This window comes from Phalaenopsis equestris, unplaced genomic scaffold (genome assembly GCF_001263595.1).
Source record: "Phalaenopsis equestris unplaced genomic scaffold, ASM126359v1 Scaffold000094, whole genome shotgun sequence".
Classification (NCBI taxonomy): Eukaryota; Viridiplantae; Streptophyta; class Magnoliopsida; order Asparagales; family Orchidaceae; genus Phalaenopsis; species Phalaenopsis equestris.
This window is the reverse complement of record NW_018164536.1, coordinates 202,057-221,726: the sequence shown is the minus strand read 5'-3', so window position 1 is coordinate 221,726 and position 19,670 is coordinate 202,057. Positions and strand designations below refer to the sequence as shown.

Genomic DNA, 19,670 nt, shown 5'->3' with positions numbered 1-19,670 from the left:
CTTTCTCCTCAGGATAAGTTTCAATGAAACAACAAAGGTCTCTGCAACAACTCCGTTCCCTCCGCTTAAATAAGCCGCCGCATATAAATTTAATTTGAGCTAAACTTAACCTATTACTTCATTCCTTGATTTCAAGTCTTGAACAAAAAAAACAAAACTTTGAAGTTGTTTTTAGATGAGCCAAATTCAGAATTAGGTAGTTTGCCGAAGCCTACTGGACACCAAAGAAAAGGACAGACTTGATTCATATTAAATAATTTTCTAAGGGGCATACTATTCCTATATCTAACGCCTAAATATTCATATTTAGATTCATATCTTTCAAATATTTAATATTATATAAAAAAATTTCATTACCATTACGTTTTTATTTGTGAAATACATATTTTTATGCATGGGTTTACCAAATGTAATATGCAAATAGATAAGATTGTGGTATGGATGTAAATTTCGCGTTTCTTTTATTCTGCAGACGAATTTGAAATACAAATATGACATGGTGCCAAGTCCTCCTAACTATGACGACCCCTCGCAGTCGGAACTTCCTGTTTAGAAATCAACCATCATCTTTCATCAAGTTTTCAAATTTTCGCTCAAGTATTGAAATTTATGATAAAATCCCAACACATATTTTTCATTTTATCAGATGTTTAATAATATGATAATGCCACACGTATAGCTGGTTTGGTAGTTTAAAAAAAAAAAAAAAAATCACCTAGGTGGTTAATCTATAAGGCGGTATGTGTGTCATTATCCATTTTTTATTTATTCTTTTGAGTAGGGTTGTCGCTCGTTGTTCGTGAACAGTTCGCGTTCGACTCGTTAAGAAGCTTGTGTTTGATTCGATCGCTAAGCAAACAAGCCGAGTACAAACAATTTTTTTGCGCTCGATATATAAACAAGCTGAACAACGAACAAGGATTTTTTCATTTGTGCTCGGCTTGGCTTGAAATAATCATATATATATATAAATTAAAAAAATTAATTAGGCAACAAAAATTTATAATCAATTAAAAATATTAATTTAAAAATAAAATAAAAATACATTAATTTATATTTAAATGATGTTTTAATATAAAAAATAAAATTTAAATCTCGTTCTAATTCTAAACATCAAACCGCTATGTGACTAAGGTTGTCAAAACGACTCTTTGTTTGCAAACAACTCATTTTCGGTGCTTCACGCAAACGAGCTAAACACAAAAAATGACATTTTTTAATGAGCCAAACACAAACTCAGCCGGGCTCTAACTTGTTCGTCTTGTCGACACCACTACTTTTGAGTAAACGAGGGCCGAGCCCAACATTTAATTTAAAATTAACAAAAAAATCACACAAAGAACTAAGCTACATAGGTCAAATAAAGTGCAAGCAACACCATAACAAGACCGGAAAAAGACACATGGAAACAGACAAGGTTGAGGACAAAGAAAAGTGCAAAATAGGAGAGCTCAGAAAGAACTTGTTCAAAGATATACATCCAAGCTTAGATGGGTTTCTACAATCCTAATCAAAAGCAAAACCAAAGATAACTAGTTTGAAAAGATGAAAAATAGGGGCAGATAAATCTTACTATTCTTCAAGAAATGTGAAGCTTGTGTCTTTGGGATTTAGGTGATGTAGTGGTTTGTGATTTTTCTAGACATTCCCCTAAGTGATAGTTGTCAACATGGATAAAAAATCCTCCTTATGTCTATGCCTAGTCAAAAGAATGCTAGAATCCATGAATTTGAGGCTTCATCGATTCTCGTGGCATCCCACATATAAGTTCTGATCCCATTTCTAAGTTGCAAAACTCGTATAAAATATGTCTATTGTTACCAGAATTTTGTGGTTAACTATTTCATTCTTTTGTGCAATGGGCAGGATTCACAGATCATAAAATATGTTAATATCATAATTAGTCAAATCATGACTAAATAAAATTCTATGGTTAACACGACAATGAAAAACCCTGATTCCTCAAGAAAATGATATAGAGAAATAAACATCCGATAAAATCACAAAAATCACATACCATGAATCACAGTAAGCGTGAAAGGAAATTTAGTTATGCATGTTGGAAAGAATGTAGGAAAAAAATTCCTTTGAAGTTATGATTGTAAGTAAAAGCTGAAAGTAAAAAAAATACAAAATCTTTTTTTCTCTCTTTCACAACAGCCAATTCCTCTCCCATACAATAAACCTCTTAGAATATGTAAGAAATTACGAAGTAAAAGGTAGAAAGACCCCCTTAGTAGCTCAACCCCAAAAGAGGAAGAGAATCGTAAAAGAAAACTTTCCAAAATCTTTTATTTTTTCTCTATATCCGTCTCCAGGTCTTTCCCTCCCACTAGATGCCTTAAGAATGTCTTTATAGCTCAATCCATGAATTTGTTAAAAAAAATTCTTTTCAAAATAAATTCCTGTTCCATTTGTGTGGTCGGGCTGAAAGTTAATGTGGTCGGCGTGGTCACGCCTCTTTCAGGTGTGGTCACACCATGCCGTTTTAGGTTGCTTTTACATAGGTTTTTCTTGTTTCAAAATGCTTGTATTCAACTCCTATAACTTGCACAACATCAATAAAAACATTCCTCAAGTGTAGACCTATGATAACATCAATAAAATAAAGGTAAAATACAGGGTAAAATGTAGATGAAGTTATGTAAAATTAACTCTCATTAGTAATCTATGCAATTTAATTTTATCCTTGAATGATGATTGAGTTCTTTATAGTAGAAAATTGATGTTTTAACCTTCTGCACATAATTTACATATAAAATTAACATTTAGATTGTTAAAACGAATTGTAATTTAGTACTACGAGGGTAGGCTTGCGAAATGATTAGGTTAACAGATTATTTTAGGAGAACATGAATTTTGCTGCTAGAGCAGTGCAAGCGCATAGGAAATATAGAAAACGAGAGTTTTTACATAATTAGGGAATTAGTTGTAGTATGAAACATCAATATTTCTTAAGACCACTGTAAGGGGCTAAAGAATATTGTTCTTCCTAGTTATTAATAACATGGGAGTCACTTGGATAGGGCTAGATTGTTAGGTTCAATTCACTGGAGGTTTCCTCAATTAAACCCTAAAATTTAGTAAGTTTCAAATCTTTGCAAAATAAGCTTAGTCATTTAAACAATTCACCAAACTTTAATTCTTCAAGCTAGACATAAATTTTCCTATTTTAGAAAATTAATTCGTTCTTTGTGTAATCAGTATGTGGACTTGTAATATGTATATTACTTGATTAACACATATACTTGTGTGGTTGTCGATGCTTCACAGTATTCCAGACTTATCAAGTTTTTTGCTTTGTTGTCAGGGAACAACATTAATTTCCACTACAAGAGAATTTTTGTTGAACAATTAGTGTTTAAACTTGAAATTTATTGTTTTGTATCTTATTCATATTTTATTTCTTATTTTCTAGGTTAGAAAATTCAAAAAAAATTTTGTTTTGTGATTTCTTATTCCTGTTTTCTACACATCTTTTTTTTTTGTGTTTCTAGTACATTATGATCACTTTTCTTTGTCATCTGCTAGTTTAGGGTTACTAGTTAATCCTAATTGTGTATGCATGGGATTCCTTATCTTGAACACTTAGAACTTGAAATTTATTGTGTTGTATTTTATTCATATTTTATTTGTTGTTCTCTATGTTAGAAATAAAAAAAAATTACATTTTGTGATTTCTTATTTTTGTTTTCTACACATTTTTTTGCTTTATTGTGTTTCCAGTAAATTATGATCACTTATCTTTGCATCAGTTCCTTTAGGGTTACTTGTTAATCCTAATTGTGTGTGCATAGGATTCCTTATGTTGAACTAAAACTATTTGACCTTGAGATTGAAAAAAACAATTAAAATAATTCAGAAAACCCACAAGATTTAAAAACATATTAGAGGAGATATCAAAGCACCAGATATTGTCACTCTTAATTACAGATGTAGTTGTTATATCTAAGAAGATGGACAATTCAGGATTTAATTCTGCACCAGGATCACTACTGAATGATTAAAATTCTTATGGACAATCTTAGTTAGAAAAATCACCATAATTTAATTGGAATAACATTCAAAATATAGGAAAAAAGCAACATGTTGATAACCAACAAAATACCCTAGAAAAACTGAACAATCTGTTAGAAACGGTGGAGCCTGGTCCACTATGCTTGGGCGGTTACTTTACTTTGGAGAGTCACACCTCTTCATAAATAACCACTCTCGTCTTCCTCTTGTGAAGTGAAACATTTCTTCTAATAACCACTCTCGTCTTCCTCTTTTGTGAAGTGAAACATTTCTTCTCTCCCTCACGTTTGTGATAAAAGCTTCGGATGACTCTCCTTGGGTTTTGTAGTCACGCTTTGAGTTCTTCTTCTGTTTCCTCGGGATAGAAGAAGGTTCCCTCGGGGCAGAGGAAGAGAAGTGCAAGGAGGAGCAGTTCCTTGCAGCAGAAGGAAGAAGAAGGAAGAAGAAGAAGATCGTTCTCCGTAGGCTTCTTCTTGTTAGCTTGTGGCGGAAGAGACGTTGAGTTTATTTACTTCGTAGGCTTCTTCTTGTTAGCTTGTGGCGGAAGAGACATTGAGTTTATTTCTTTTGTAAGTTTGTCTTCTTCGGTTTATCTCGGTGTAGAGTTTTCTTCGGTGTATCTCGGTATAGAGAGAGAAGAACAGAGAAAAAAGAAGAGAGAGAGCAACGAAGAGTGAGAGATTCCTCTTGTAAGTCAAGGTGATCGACTGGTGTAAATTTCTCTAGTAATAAAATCCTCTGCAACTCCGTGGACGTATGCAATTCGCCGAACTACGTAAATCTGTGTGTTCTTTTCTGGTGTGATTTTTTCTCGTTCTATTTTTTGCTTCGTCGATCGTTCTCCTGTTTGATTTATATATATACCACATCAACTGGTATATCTCGCAACAATTACACAATCATGATAGTAATTTCTCTAATTTCATACCTAATTATTATTTTGAATTCATATCAAATACTTAATTTGAAGAAGATAAATTTTTGAAAGAGTTAGTGTTGCAACTAGAAAATCAAATATAGAGTCAAGCTATAGACGAAAGAGACATAGGGCACAATTAGGGCAGTTAGCTAACTTATTGAGTCATATACACCAAGGGGCATTATGTAGCAACACTGAGGTTAATCCTAAGTTTTAAGATAAAGTGCACTACAAATCCATTAAACTTTAAATTTTGGGGTTAGAATGAGTGATCATAGAGAAAGCTAGATTAAAAGAACTTAAGTCTAAGAAACATATTGAAAAAACTTCAAAATACTTACAAAAATCACGATCACATCCTAGGAAATAACTTGAGAGATCTCTACTAATTTTATTCTCAGAGATTAGTAAGGCAAAAACTGGACCAACAATTCTCTAAATTCCTAGAAGAGTTCAAGAAGTTCACTAGTAACATCTCATTTTCAGAAGCTCGTGAACAAATGTCCATTTATATGAAATTTATGAAAGAATTGTAGTGTTATAATTTAAAGAAAAAGTCTCATTAAAATTGAAAGATTTGGGTAGTTTTGTCGTTTCATCTTTTGTAGGAGACCAATTTATGGGAAAGAGATTGTGTGAATTGGGAGTTTGCAGAGTACGCATAAATGCCTTTATCAATATATGAGAGATTAGGATCAAAAAAGCTTCAACCTACTTTAGTCCCTTTAATCAGCTGGCCATTCTCTCTAACTATTCCTAGGGAGTTTACAAAATTTCATAATCAAGGTTCATAAGTTCATCTTCCAAGTAGGTTTTTATTATATTAGATATGAAGAAAAATGAATGTTGAGATCCCAATTATTTTATAAATATCATTTCTTGTAGCTAGTCGGGTAAATCAAGTAAAAGATATAGGAGAGTCTCCAGGATCTCTTTAATACTTGGTGATTGAACGAGGACTTAAAATGAAACTTGGATTCTGGAGGAATACAAACACACCACACAAGTCTTATGTATTTAAATATCTAACACATAAAATTTTGATTTTTTTTATTTTTATAAAGCTTTAGTGTCAAAATAACATCAAAATTTATGTATGAAAATGTATATATACATATAAACAAGCTCGTTTGATGATATTTTAGATGTGGTTATAACAATATAAGTATTGTATAAATAAAATTCAAAATTTAGATGTCTGTTATGTAAGTACATAAAAACTGTGTGGTTGTATGTAAATCTCCCAAAAACTAAAAATTAGCAGATGCCACAGTACTACGCAGAACGAACCTCTTCCCAATTGACAAACTAAAGGCAACCATCCACAACCAAAATTACACAAAAGAGTGAACTCATTTAAATTTTGAATTTAACCAACTAAACTTTTCATAATTACCCATCCAATAAAACAGTTATATAAATAAACCAAGCACAGCACATCAGTTTAGCAACTGTACAGTATCAAACACAAGCACAATACACCAACCCATGCAGAATTTGTGATGCTCGAATCTACACTTACTCTGCACCATCAGTCTTGCTTCTGTGCGTGGTTTCCTCCTCTTGTTATATGAAATTCTTTGTTCAAATGAAGGCAAAGAAATCACCACTATCATCAACTTCTTCAGTATCCGCATCGGTATCATCTAGTCCTGCTGCAGATTGTTCTATCGAATGGGAAGTAACACCTGTAGTTTTTGCCTCTTGAATGATTCGCATTATCTCTTCGACGCTCTGCATCTCATTATCATGATATGCTTTCTCGCCGTTCTCTCCATCCGCGAGCTCCCTCGGCAAGTTCTTAAGAAACCATGGGTTCTTCTTTATCTCAGGAATTGTGATTCTCTTCATGAAAAAGAATGCTTAGATGAGAATGATTTCAGCACATTCAAATTCAATGAGAGTAAAGTGCTAAAATAGTGCCCTGACATTTTGCAGAGGGCCACTTCAGTCCCAGAGTTTATCATAATGCGAAATTAATCCTCAGGCTCATAATGAGAGGGAGACATTTTTTTTCCATAGTAAAAAAATCTAGGGAGTAAATTGACACTTTATAGACTCTGGACTAAAATGACCTCTAAAAAAAAAAGTCAGGTGTCTATTTTAACACTTTTCTCAATTCAACGAAGAAGAAGAGAAAGAAGGAGATTTGGAGATTTTGAGCTGATAAATACCTTGGCAGGGTTGGAAACGAAGATGCGAGAGAGAAGTTGCCTGCATTCAGCAGATACTCGAACATATTCAGGAATGGAGTATTGCACTGCTAGGATTCGCTGTCACACAACACCAATTCAACTGTTGGGCTACGAAGAGTGAAAATAAGAATTTGCAGGCTTACACTAATTGTCTTTCGAAAATTTCTGGGATCGTCGGGTTCCTCAAATGGATATGATCCCACCAGCATCACATAAAGTGTGACACCGCATGACCAAACATCGGCAATCTGAGTTAGAATAAAATTTGGAGCTCAGGTAATGGAAAAATTAAATGGCACCAAACAGAAAAATCACTCATTGTTTGATTGTGTAAACTTAATTGATAGTTTACAAAAGAAGAAACTGCCTGAATTCAATTTTATAACTTAAAAAAATGGAATGCATTAAAAGTGAAGTAAGAGACGACAGAAATTATCTTAAAAAGAGCACCTTGCCATCATACTCCTTCCGTGAAAGAACCTCTGGTGCTATGTAAGCTGGAGTACCAACAGTTGATTTGGGTTGAGAATGCAACAGAGCAGACTACATTCCAGAGAACCAAGCTGGCTGTTTATAAAAGAAAAACGTTTGCCAGAAGGAGAAAAGTGTCATAATGGTCCCCTGAGTCAATGTAGGGGGTCATCTTAGTCCTAGAGTCTATAAAAGTGTCAATTGAATCTTCTGACTCTTTTAAGGGGCTAAAATAGTCCCCCATGTAGATTATTTTAGCCAATATTAAAATATTATAGGGACTAATTTGATATTTTTTATAGACTCTGGGATTAAAATGACAATATAAATAATCGGAGGACTATTTTGATGACACTTTACTCTTCCCAAAAGTGAGGAGTAAGAATGTGAGAGAACACCTTCGAGTAGCCGAAGTCGCATATTTTAACACGTGGTGCGGGGCTTCCATCTAATAGTGTGTTCTCCAGTTTAAGATCACGGTGACAAATTTCCTACATAATGATAGATTGCAAAATTAATCTCAATTCTCAAGTAAACGACATAAAATGCAATTAGTTAGATAAAATACCATTGAATGGCAATAGCTGACACCTGATATCAGCTGCTGGAAGAAAAACCTAGCCTGATGACCAAGAAGATTGAGGCAGAAAATTTCTCTCGAGTCAACAGATTGCTTAACAAATAAACAACATAAAAGAAGCAGAATAATTATAAGGTGAAATGTAAAACCTCATCCTCACTAAATCGTCCAGCATTGCAAATTCTCTCAAATAGCTCACCACCAGCGGCATATTCCATGATGATAGCTAGGTGAGTAGGAGTAACCTGCACCTACAACGAGTAGACAAAGATATTCATATGACTCAGTAATCTGAGAGCGAAGTCTCATGGTATGTTCAGTAAGATTAGGGACATGGTAGCAAGGAAATCACAGTAGAGAGAGAGAGAATTTCTGACTAATCATAACATACAATTTAGGATTGTAAGCATGAAAATACAATTGGAGCTTTTATGGTCATTGTAAATCTGATAGGAGAGTGATTTGAATATATAGAGTTAATTGTACATGTAATTTCTAAATCATATATATGAGTAGAATAAAATTCATCTGAATTTGAACTGATCATACATATGACAATGGCTATTTTGCATTGATTGGAGTTTAGAATTCATAAAGAGCCCTTAGAAGCTGCCTTAGCATTCATCCTTAGCTTGTAGATAATCATCTCCATTTCAAGTGCATGGAATCAAATTTTAAGATTTTGAGCTAAAATTATAAGGCCAATTGGGAAAATATTTCTGGTGATCATCAATTAAGGTTCTCACATTCAATCTCTTAATGTTTTGTGTATTTTATTTCACTCTATTGTATATCAAGCAATCATTTTGTAAGAGATTGTGTTGTGTTAATTCATAAGTGATAGTGCTGGAGCACTTTGGTTTTATTTTGTACCTTTTGAGATGTGCTAAGTCTAATTAGAACTTGATGGAGCTTTGTGTGGCAAAGCTTGATTTGTTAGGTGCATTTGCTGTGGAATAAACAATAGGTGCTCTTGTCAGTCATGCTAAATAACCAACTTAAGGGAGAAAAGGAGTTGAACATATGATGGCATTTACAGTATTATAATCCGAGTTCATGTAGAAATTGAGTATGTAAGTCAATTGGATATCAAATTGCCTAAAAATATATTGCCCAAAATTTATAGCCTAAATTTATTGAGTTCATCTTATTTATTCATATTTATTCTTGAATGTTAATGTCACTATACTTATGCCAACAATTTTATGCTATTTTGTGGTGTAAATCATTTAATATTGCCCTTTCTATTTTATTGCTCTCACTTTTAGTAACTCTTTACACATCACTGATAATCGCAATATACATTTCACAGGTCAAATCGACCGGATGTAAGACGAATGGTGAACAACAAACATAACGATTCAAAAATAAAAGTTAATTAACATCACCAAAGTCTAATTTGGTTAAATTACCTCCTTTTTAAAATAAATCGCGCAAGGGCATCAGGAGGTTGAAATTTCTTAACGGGTCTTCCATGATCAAAGTGAGCGAGCAAGGCGAAAGAGGCAGGTTGCCGACATGACGCACACAAAAATCATCCCAATAATCATTGAATTCATCCAAATGACCTCAATGGAAAAACAAACTGAGCAGTGCACATCCACAACGTCGACTTTACCTAAGAATGGTACTCATATTATTGGGTATTTGCACACAGATTAACGACATATTAATCGAATTTTTTTAAAAAAAAAGTTATTAATATAATTAAAACTAATTTCTTCCAAAACCACCGCCCATTCCTGTCTAGCCTGTGTTACCCATAAATTTGCCGCCCAACTCCTCTAATCAAAATTCACCGCCTCACATTAAAAGAATAATAAAATAATAATAATAATAATAATAATAAAATCTCACACGCATGCTCTCCTACCTAATCCCATTTTCCCCATTCGCCACTCCCTCTCTCTCAAGCTAAGCCTCATTGGCCCTTCCTAAAATACACAACGCCTCCTTCACACCCTACCAATACCCGAAAATCCCAGTAGCGAAAGACCTCATCTCCTTCACACGAAATAACCCTTCTTTAATTCCTCTCTCTTTCTGAATCTAGCAGACTGAAACCTCTATCTCACTATTTTTGACACCCCAAGCCTTCCCCTGCTCCAACAAGACTGTCCCTCTCTGCTTCCAGCTCTCCTCAATCATTGTCAATTCCACATCTCACCAACCCATTGTCTCGAGCTTCCTCACTTGAGTAGCCTTCCCTTCTCTAACACCCACTCAACTGCACGAAACCCATATCCTCCCTCTTTCCTCCAAAAAACTACACTCAATTTCCCGCCGACAAAATTTCCTGCCTAACGCCTCCCAACACTGTGTCCTATATTGTTGCATAATATCTTCCCTCACCAGCGACAAATTTGCCACCGGCTAACATGCTTTGCCGCTAATCACCAACCGGAGCCGTAGACCTCCAACTAACCCAATCCCCTCATTGAAGCCACTTCGTGCTGAAAACCCCTATCTTCAGCTCTTTTGTCAACCACATCTTCCGACAACCCACCTCCATGTTCTCAGTGTTCTCCCAACAGTCATCTAAATTCCCCTAAACCTGACGATCTACATTAGTTGTCGATGTATCTCCCAAAATTTTCAATCCCTCTAGCTCGTGAGACCCCCAACCACGTAGCTCCTGCCTCGACAACCCTCAAATCCTGCTGGTTGAAGGATTTATCAACCAACTTAAGGGAGAAAAGAGTTGGGCATATGTTTGCAAGTACAACAGTATAATCCAAATCCATGTAGAAATTATGTGAGGATGTAAGTCAATTGGGTATCAAATCACCTAAAAATATATTGTCCAAAAATTTATAGTCTAAATGCATTGATTTCATATTATTTTATTCTTATTTATACTTAATTGTTAAAGTCGTGACCCTTATTCTAATGATTTTATGCTATTTTGTTGAGTAAATCATTCAATATTGTGCTTTATGTTTTATTGCTCTCACTTGTAGTGAAACTCTTTACACATCACTATTGACCTCAATCTACATTTAATATTTGACCACATGAGACGCATTGTGAACAATGAATAAGATGATTTACAAATAAAAGTTAACCCACTTTGCCAAAATTTAATTTGCTCAAATGATCTCCTTTTTAAAACAGATCGCACTAGCGCATCCGGAGGGTCAAAATTTCTTAAAGGGTTTTCTATGATCTAAATGAGTGAGCACGATGAAAGCTGTAGATTGTCGATACTCAACCATCGCCGAAGTCACCCAAATGACCTCGATAGCAAAATAGATCGTGCGAACGCGCTCATGATGTCGACTTTTCCTAAGGGTACCTATATTATTGAGTATTTGCACACAAATTGACGGCACGTTAATCTAGAATTTAAAAAAAAAATTTTGATATAATTAAAAAACCTCTAATTTCTTCCAAAACCACCGCCTATCCCTGTCTAACTCGTGTGCCTTTATCTCCCAACCCCTTTAATCAAAATTCGCCACCTCACACTAAAAAACTAAAATCATAATAAAAAAAATCTCAAACTCATGCTCTCCTAGCTAATCTAATTTTCCCCATACACCACTCCCTCTCTATCAGGCTCACATCATTGGCCTTTCCAAAAATCCACAACACCTCCTTCACAACCTATTACAACCCGAAAAGTACAACTGTGAAAGACCTCATCTCCCTCATGCAAAAATAACTCTTCTTTCATTACTCTCTCTTTCTTGATCTAGTAGACCGAAACACCATCTGACTATTTTTCGCACCCCAAGTCTTCCACCACTCCGATGAGCTGCCCCTCTCTGCTTACAGTTTTTATCACTCGCTGCCACTTCCACATCTCAGCAGCCCACCAACCCACTACCCTCAACTTTCCTCACTTGAGTAGCCTGCCCTTCTCTAACCCCCACTCAACCACATAAAACCCATCTCCTCTCTCTTCCCTCCCAACAACTACACTAACTTTCAAACCGGTGAACTTTCTCGCTAAACGCCTCTCAGCTTCGTGTCCATGCTTGTTGCAGACTAACTGCCTCACTTGTAGCAAACATGCCTGTGCTCGTCACCCTTTGCCGTTAAAAACCAACCAGAGTCGTAAACCTCCGACTAACCCGATCTCATCATAGCAATCACGTCACGTTCATAAACCCCATCCTCAGCTATTTTGTCTACCACCTCTCCTGTAACAACCCCTCTTCATCTTCTTAGTGTCCTCAAAGCAACTCATTTGAGTTCCCTTGAACCTGTCGATCTACATAAATTGTTGACGTCTCTCTCCACATTTCCTAATCCCTCCAGCTCATCGAAACCACCAAGCTCCAACCACGAAAACTCTCACATCCCGCTGATCTTTCTACGCACAACAAAGCTCGTAGCTTTGTCTTGAAGCCCAATCCGCAAGCTTTCCCATATTTTTCCTTAAGCCATAACAGCTACAACATAACTCCCTTTCAAAAAAAAAAAAAGTAATAGAAAACAAGTAAAAACCAAAAAAGTATTTGTGTTCTTCCGATGAAAATTTGTACAAGCCTTATATGTCATTGTCAAATATTATGTAAAAGATATGATGTAAACATGTGGGACAAAAAAATTAAGTCCCATACATGTCTTTCTCGTTGCAGTGAGAAAATGATGTGTTTATTTGTGTTTTCTTGTAGGTAGAAAACTAATGCACGCTATTCTTAGTATGGTGGGGGCCACCGATATAAATACTCATACGTGTCTTTCTTGACGTAGTGGGGAAATATAATGCTGATCTTTGATTTTGCAAGTTTGAAGACCGCACAAGTAATTATTTAGGTAGCAGGATATACCACTTTAAGATCGTGTTGCAAGCCACCCATACATACTGTTCTTCGCAAAGTGAACAGACCCATTTCGACTATCTACCTCCCTACATAAAAGGGGACGCCAAAATGCTTTCAAAATTTTGTTAAAACTTTGACTGACAAGGGACTTCAGACAAAACTTAAATTGAGTCTAAACAACAATTAAAAAAGCTTAATAAAACTCAAATTAAGCATAAATGAAATTTTCATAATCTTAAAATTAATCAAAAAAATAAAGGAATTGAAGTTGAACTTAATTTTTGGCTCACATATTTGCATTATACCTTCCACACAAATTTGACGCTGGCGAATAGGTCTTGCACAAATTTTAAAAATAACAGACAGGCTTTTCAACTTACATTTTTATTTTCTCTGATTTTACTTCTTTTAAGGGAGGGATGTTGTTATTATGGCATAAGAAAAAAGAAAGAAAAGCTTGTGGATTGGGCTTGAGGTTAGAGTTGTGGGGTTTGCTATGTGTAGGAAGATCATCAGGATGTGAAGATTATTGTAGCATGAGCTAGGTAATTGGAGGTTTCGGCGAGCTAAAAGGATTGGGAAATAAGGGAGAGACGTCGATAGCTAATGCAAACTTCTAGGCTTAGGGGAACATCTATAAGTTGTCAAGAGAACAGTGAGAAGATGGAAGCGAGATGTTGCTGGGAAAGGTGGTTGACAGAAGAATTGAGTAGAGGTGTTTTCAGCATAAAGTTGTTGTGAGGGCATCAGATTAATTGGAGGTCTATGACAGGGATGTATGATTAGTGATTAACGAGGAAGGGTGGTAGTTGTAGGTGGATTTGCTACTGGTGAGAGAAGATACTCCACAGTAAGCTTGGACACAGAGTTGGGAGGTGCTCAGTGGGAAAGTTCGTCGGCAGGCAGTGAGTGTAGCTACTAAGAGAAAAGAGGGAGAAGTTGGATTTCACATGCCTGAGCAGGGGTTAGAAAAGGGAAGACTACACAAGTGAGGAAGCCTAGGGCAGTGGGTTGGTGGGTTGGTGAGGCATAGAAGAGATAGTGTCTGAGCAGAGTTGGGAGCAGAGAGGGGCAGTCCTGTCAGAGCAGTGGTAGGCTTGGCATGCGAAAAACAGTAAGATAAGGTTTTCGATCTGCTAGATTGGGTGAGAGAGAGGAATGAAAGAATGGTTGTTTTCATGTGAGGGGGAAGAGGATTTGTACAACTGGGCTTTTCAAGTAGAAGTAGGGTGTGAAAGATGAGGTGTTGTGCATTTTTGGGAAGGGCCAATGAGGTGAGCTTGAGAGAGAGGGAGTAGCTTATTTGGGAAAATGGGATTGGGTAGGAGAGCATGGGAAGAGTATGGTTGTGGGATTTTTTTAATTTTTTTTTTATTATTTAATGTGAGGATGAATTTTGATTAGAGAAGTTGAGCGACAAATGCATGGGTAACACATGGGTTAGGCAGGGATAGACGGTGATTTTGAGGAATTTGAGGATGTTTTAATTATATTAATTACTATTCTTATTTTTAATTTTTTTTGTTTTCGATTAATGTGTAGGTAAATTAAATGCAAATACCAAACAAAATAGATGCCTTAAAAAAAAAGTCGATTGACACAGTCTATTTTGCCAACGGATATCATTTGGGTGACTTCGACGATGGTTGGAAGATTCAAATCCAAATTGCGGGCGTCACATTAACGACCTACCATTTTTACTATGCCAACTTCTCCATAAGCGCTCGTGTGATTCATTTTACAAATGGAGATCATTTGAGCAAATTCGACGGTGTGCGAATTAGCTATCTATGAATCATCATATTTGTTGTTCATCATTTGTCTTACATTTGAACGATTTGACCCCTAAAATGTATATTGAGGTCATTCAAGTGATAATGGGTTGTAACTTTAAGTAGTAGAAACTCTCCCAACACTTTTATCACTAATGAACCATAGTAGCAATTACACCATAATAAAAATATGTTATAAGAATTGATCAGTCTCCACAATTGCATTTTACATGTGGTGTTAACGGTTGAGATAAAAGAAAGACTAAAGCCACCCTTAGCTCTAAGGAAGGTACTTTTGTGCCAAGATATATAGTGACCTTAAAATTGCCCCAATCAAATTAAAAAAAAATGGAGAAAAAATGTATAGTGAATTTTTGAAGACGCGTTAGGGAGAAACATGGATCTAAACCAATAAGATAAATAATTCAAAGCATATGAATTAAATAGATCTCGACCCCACGTAGGAGGATAAAGGCTTGTTGTTTTTATTGTTGTATGATTTAATAATTGAAACCAACTATACATAAAGAATAATTGTTATTTTCATCCAGTTATTAAGTTTATCAAATATACAATGAAAAACATTTCACTAACATTCCACCAGCTTAGGAGAATACCAAGACAACCAATGATAAAAGTGGCGAGGTTGGATACAAAGTATTCTAGCATTAAAACCCATAGTTAGCAAAAGGTTGAAGGTTGCTATAAAAACATTGAAAAGTCGTATCATCGAAATGTTTGAGAATTAGAAGGTCGTCGAGATAGAGAACATGGCTAATATATAATTGATTAGAATAAAAAGGTTTAAAATCACTTAATAACCTTAACATCCAATATATAGCAAAGGCAATTCCATAGTCGCTATCCAAACAAAAGAAAAATATATAGCAAAGGCAATTCCATAGTCGCTATCCAAAGAAAAGAAAGAGGAGGAAATCCTAGACTTCGCCTACCAAAATAATTAAAGTTTCATTTGATCTCACTATTAACAACAATAGAGAAAAAAATCCACAATGCAAGCCTCCACCCACTGCATAACAAAAGAACTTACAAGTTTGAGTAAAAAGAGAAAAAAATCCACAATGCAAGCCTCCACCCACTAACTTACAAGTTTGAGTAAAGAACTTAAAAGTGAAGCCATAAGGATAAATTATGGCCACCACATACCATGTTTGAGTAAAGAATTTACAAATAAGGAATAAGGAGTTTGTCCTAATTAACATTGAAGAGAGCCTCTTTAATCACAATATCCAAAAAGTCAGCAATAAGAAGCTCAAAACAATACAAAAGAAAAATAAACCCAATTAGTATATGAGGCTGAGAGGAATGGCTGAATTATGGTTAATATTATGTAAATAAGGGAACTAGACAATAGCTACTTTGGTAATATCAGAAGATTAAAAGAGGGAGCCATGATCAGTGTGAATTTTCTTAATCAATTTGTTATTATTCATACCCTTGATTATTTAGTAAGAAAATCCCACGGGGAATCTGAATGAATGTTTTGACACTAGGACAAAGCCTTCGTAGTCGGTTGAAAAGTTTGAATTAAGGTTCTGCTCGATAAATGTTAATTAGTGTTTGAATTACTCATTTGAAAAGACAATGCGGAAATTATTTGAAAATTTAGTTATCAACTGGTTAATAAAGGCTTCAATAATAAGTTTCAAAATAGTCTGCCAAACATTAAAAAATTGAGCTTCACAAGTTATTCAACTAAAACATGGCATATCTGAACTTAATTGCAACACTTCCTATAAAGAAACTAATAAATCATCATATATAAAAAGATGTGTTCACCATAAAAGATATCTATAAGATCCACCATAAAGTATCAGACATGATTTCATCTCAAATAATATCTTCAAAAAAAAAATCAATTTAAATATCTGAAAAACTATCCAAATTATGTGTGAAAATAAATTATAGATGAGAAGAAAAGTAACAAGACATTGGCGGTCAAATTATAACTTAAAGTCAAGTCATACATATTAAATATTGCTGTAAAATGTTTCTAGCTAGTAAGCATACATTATGATGCATGATACTATTTGATATATGTTTATTTAGTTTTAGCTTGTTTTAAACAAGTTTTAGATATATTATTTCCTTTTTTTTACAATCAACTTGTTTTAGACATGTATTTAAGTATTAAGTTAATAAAACGAGTTCAATTCATGTATTAGAGAATTTGACATCATGAACTGAGATGTAAAGCTTCTTGTAAGCTCCCTTCTATGGATTCTCCCCTTTATAGGGTTTCAGTTAGTAGCTTTGTCTCTAGTCTCCCTGTCTCTCTCCTCTTGAAAGTGTTCATTCATTCAACATCTTTAATACTTTCTTCTCTCTACTTCAGTGGTTCTCCTCCTCTATTGAAGTTTAAAAAATTTCTAGCTGTCTCATTTTTATCAAACTGATAAAAAGGCCCATCTTTGACCAATTTGCTTTAACTCCATCTTCCCATATTCTATCACTTCTAATAGCAAAAAAACAAAACATATACAATATGTCTACATTAATGTCTACATCTACAAAAATTTTAATTTAAAAAAAAATCAATTGAATTTAATATCAATAATGATGAATCATACACCTTGAATTTTGACCAGATGGATGGAATTTTAAATTTCTAGTTCCCTTTCAAGCATTCAAAATTAATGAATCTATAAAAGCATTAATTGTAGCACAACCCCTTTGGCATCTTCTTTTCTTTATCCCTGTAATTAGGTTAGAATTTTGAAGAATGCACATTTTGTGTAATTAAGAGAAGCCAAACTTTGTACCATGTCAAAATAATGAATACAAAAAAACTAAGATAATGTTTAAAATAAAAATTGGCAGACTTTTTACTATTATTCTATAAAAGGTGCATGATAAGGTCACTTGTGAAAACAGCTCAACAATTCCTTGCATCTTTAGCGTACTTCATGATATGTAGATAAAAAAATTCACTAGTTAAATCCCTACACTTCATATAAAATGTGCCATATTTTGACTGTGAAAAGAATTGCAAACTTGAACTAAACTCCTCCAAAAGACCATGAATTTGTTCTAGTAACTATATGGAAGTGACTATTACAGAATCTCTTGCTTAGACAGCCATATATTCAAATATTTTGGTAGTTAAACTATAAGATAAACTCCTCAATACTAAACAAAAATTTGAAGGAGATATTGCACTCCTGAACATTTCAAACCATATCAAATATCCCTACTAAAGCAAGAACCACCAATATGCAGAGTTAAGCTTTTTATGATATACAGCCGGTTCTACTCTATGCCATATGTTTAAATCTTCATATGGAGACCGAAGTACCCAAAATGAAAAAAAAAATTATTATAATTGTTAGTTTATGTAATGAATTATGAAGATATTCCTATTGGGATACATTATTATGGGCTGTAATTTGATTTTTGGAACAACAAAATCACAATACAACAATTGGCTAGGCAGTGCATGACATTATAAAAGAAACAAACCTAATATCAATTTTGAATAAAAGGGAAGAAAGTAAAAGCAAAATCATGGAAGAGCAGTATCGCACTCTTACCTCTCTAAACCGAATAATGTTCGGGTGCCGCAAAGATCGATGATTAATAATTTCTCGCTGAACATTTTCATCAATCTGAATGAAATAATTTGATCAACAATAAACAAATTTAATTTAAGTACATCAACAATAACAATAAAATGCAGAGAGTGGAGTTCAATCTCGGCTTAAAGTAGTTTAAGTTCAAACGAGCAGCATCATAAGTAAAATAAGAAGAAAATTGCCAGAGAAAAATCTCTCAACCCAAAAATACAAATCAGACTCAGCACCCAAAACCATAATAAATTAAAGCATCAAAACAAACTACAGTTAATTGCAATAGTCCAGAAGCTTCAACTTAACATTAAAACATCGAGTATTTAATCAAAAAGACCACCCGTTCCACCTCTTCGAAGAACTAAGACAACTTAGAGAAAAAACAACACAAAACGCAGAGCCATGACTCCAAGCAAAACCCAAATTCCAATTCACCAGCTTTAAACAGACGAATGGCATATCCCGGAAAACTTTTTCCCCTCCTACTACACTGACAATAGAATACCAAAAACAGAAACAAAATCCAAACAAAAGACATTAATGCTGCTCAAGAAAAAAAAAAAACAGAAAAAGATCTCGGATTAAAACGTTCTAAAGAAAAATTAATCCAGTACCTTCTTCCCCCTCTCGATGTACTTCACGGCCACGAGTTCCTTGGTCTTCTTGTCCCTGACGAGCCTTGCGACACCGAAGTTCCCTGCTCCTAATTCCTTCAGAGGCTCGTATCTCTCCTCCATAACTCGACTTCGAAAATACAGTGATCACCACCACCCTCGTTCCAATAAATACTGAAGAATGAAGTCGAGAGAGGAGGTCAAATATCTCGATCGGTCCCAGGCTGTGGCCCCCTGTCTCGCCTGTTTGCCGAATGAGCGGAGGATTGCGAGAGCGGCACGTTGAGGATACTTGAAGTGAGAGTGGACACGCGTACCGAGGAAAATGGATTGAGGCTAATTCTTTTTCGGTGCATTGTCGCGGTCGGCGTTACCTTGTAATTTAAATAACTTTCATTATTTTTTCTTTTGATATAAAAAGGAAATGATCAATATGTAATTTTTTTTTGTAGATAAAGTTATCACATATTTAGAATTATTCTTACTTGTGGAATTCTAATTTATCCGTGAATTGCACCCTAAGAAATATAGGAGAAGAAATGAGATAGAGAGATATAGGAGAAGAGTGAACAATAATAAATAATTTTTGGCTAAATTTGTGTATAATTTGTTCATGAAATGACCTTTTTTATTTATAGAGGAGTAAGTAATATATGATGATGTTATATTTTTGTCTCTGTTTTAATTGAGGTTGTACATGATATTTTTGGTCTTTTACAGGTGAGAATATATCACCCGATTGT

The 19,670-nt window shown here is 34.7% G+C and overlaps 1 protein-coding gene across 3 annotated transcripts; it reads right to left on the bottom strand.

The window, feature by feature from the left end:
- Positions 1 to 6,304: 6,304 nt before the first annotated feature.
- LOC110020157 (serine/threonine-protein kinase SAPK3-like) lies at positions 6,305 to 19,239 on the bottom strand. Of its 3 annotated transcripts, none has more exons than XM_020718163.1 (9): positions 18,928 to 19,239; positions 18,278 to 18,352; positions 8,332 to 8,427; positions 8,171 to 8,224; positions 8,001 to 8,093; positions 7,582 to 7,674; positions 7,275 to 7,379; positions 7,111 to 7,209; positions 6,305 to 6,781 (listed from the first exon to the last, which is right to left on the bottom strand). In XM_020718163.1, exons 1-9 carry the CDS (start codon positions 19,048 to 19,050, stop codon positions 6,521 to 6,523), a joined length of 999 nt encoding a protein of 332 aa, XP_020573822.1. In that variant the 5' UTR covers positions 19,051 to 19,239; the 3' UTR covers positions 6,305 to 6,520. The 3 variants fall into 3 exon arrangements, with proteins under 3 accessions (XP_020573822.1, XP_020573821.1, XP_020573823.1); XM_020718162.1 differs by having other exon boundaries at positions 8,332 to 8,433; positions 18,928 to 19,238; XM_020718164.1 differs by lacking the exon at positions 18,278 to 18,352 and having other exon boundaries at positions 8,332 to 8,433; positions 18,928 to 19,238.
- Positions 19,240 to 19,670: the final 431 nt, after the last annotated feature.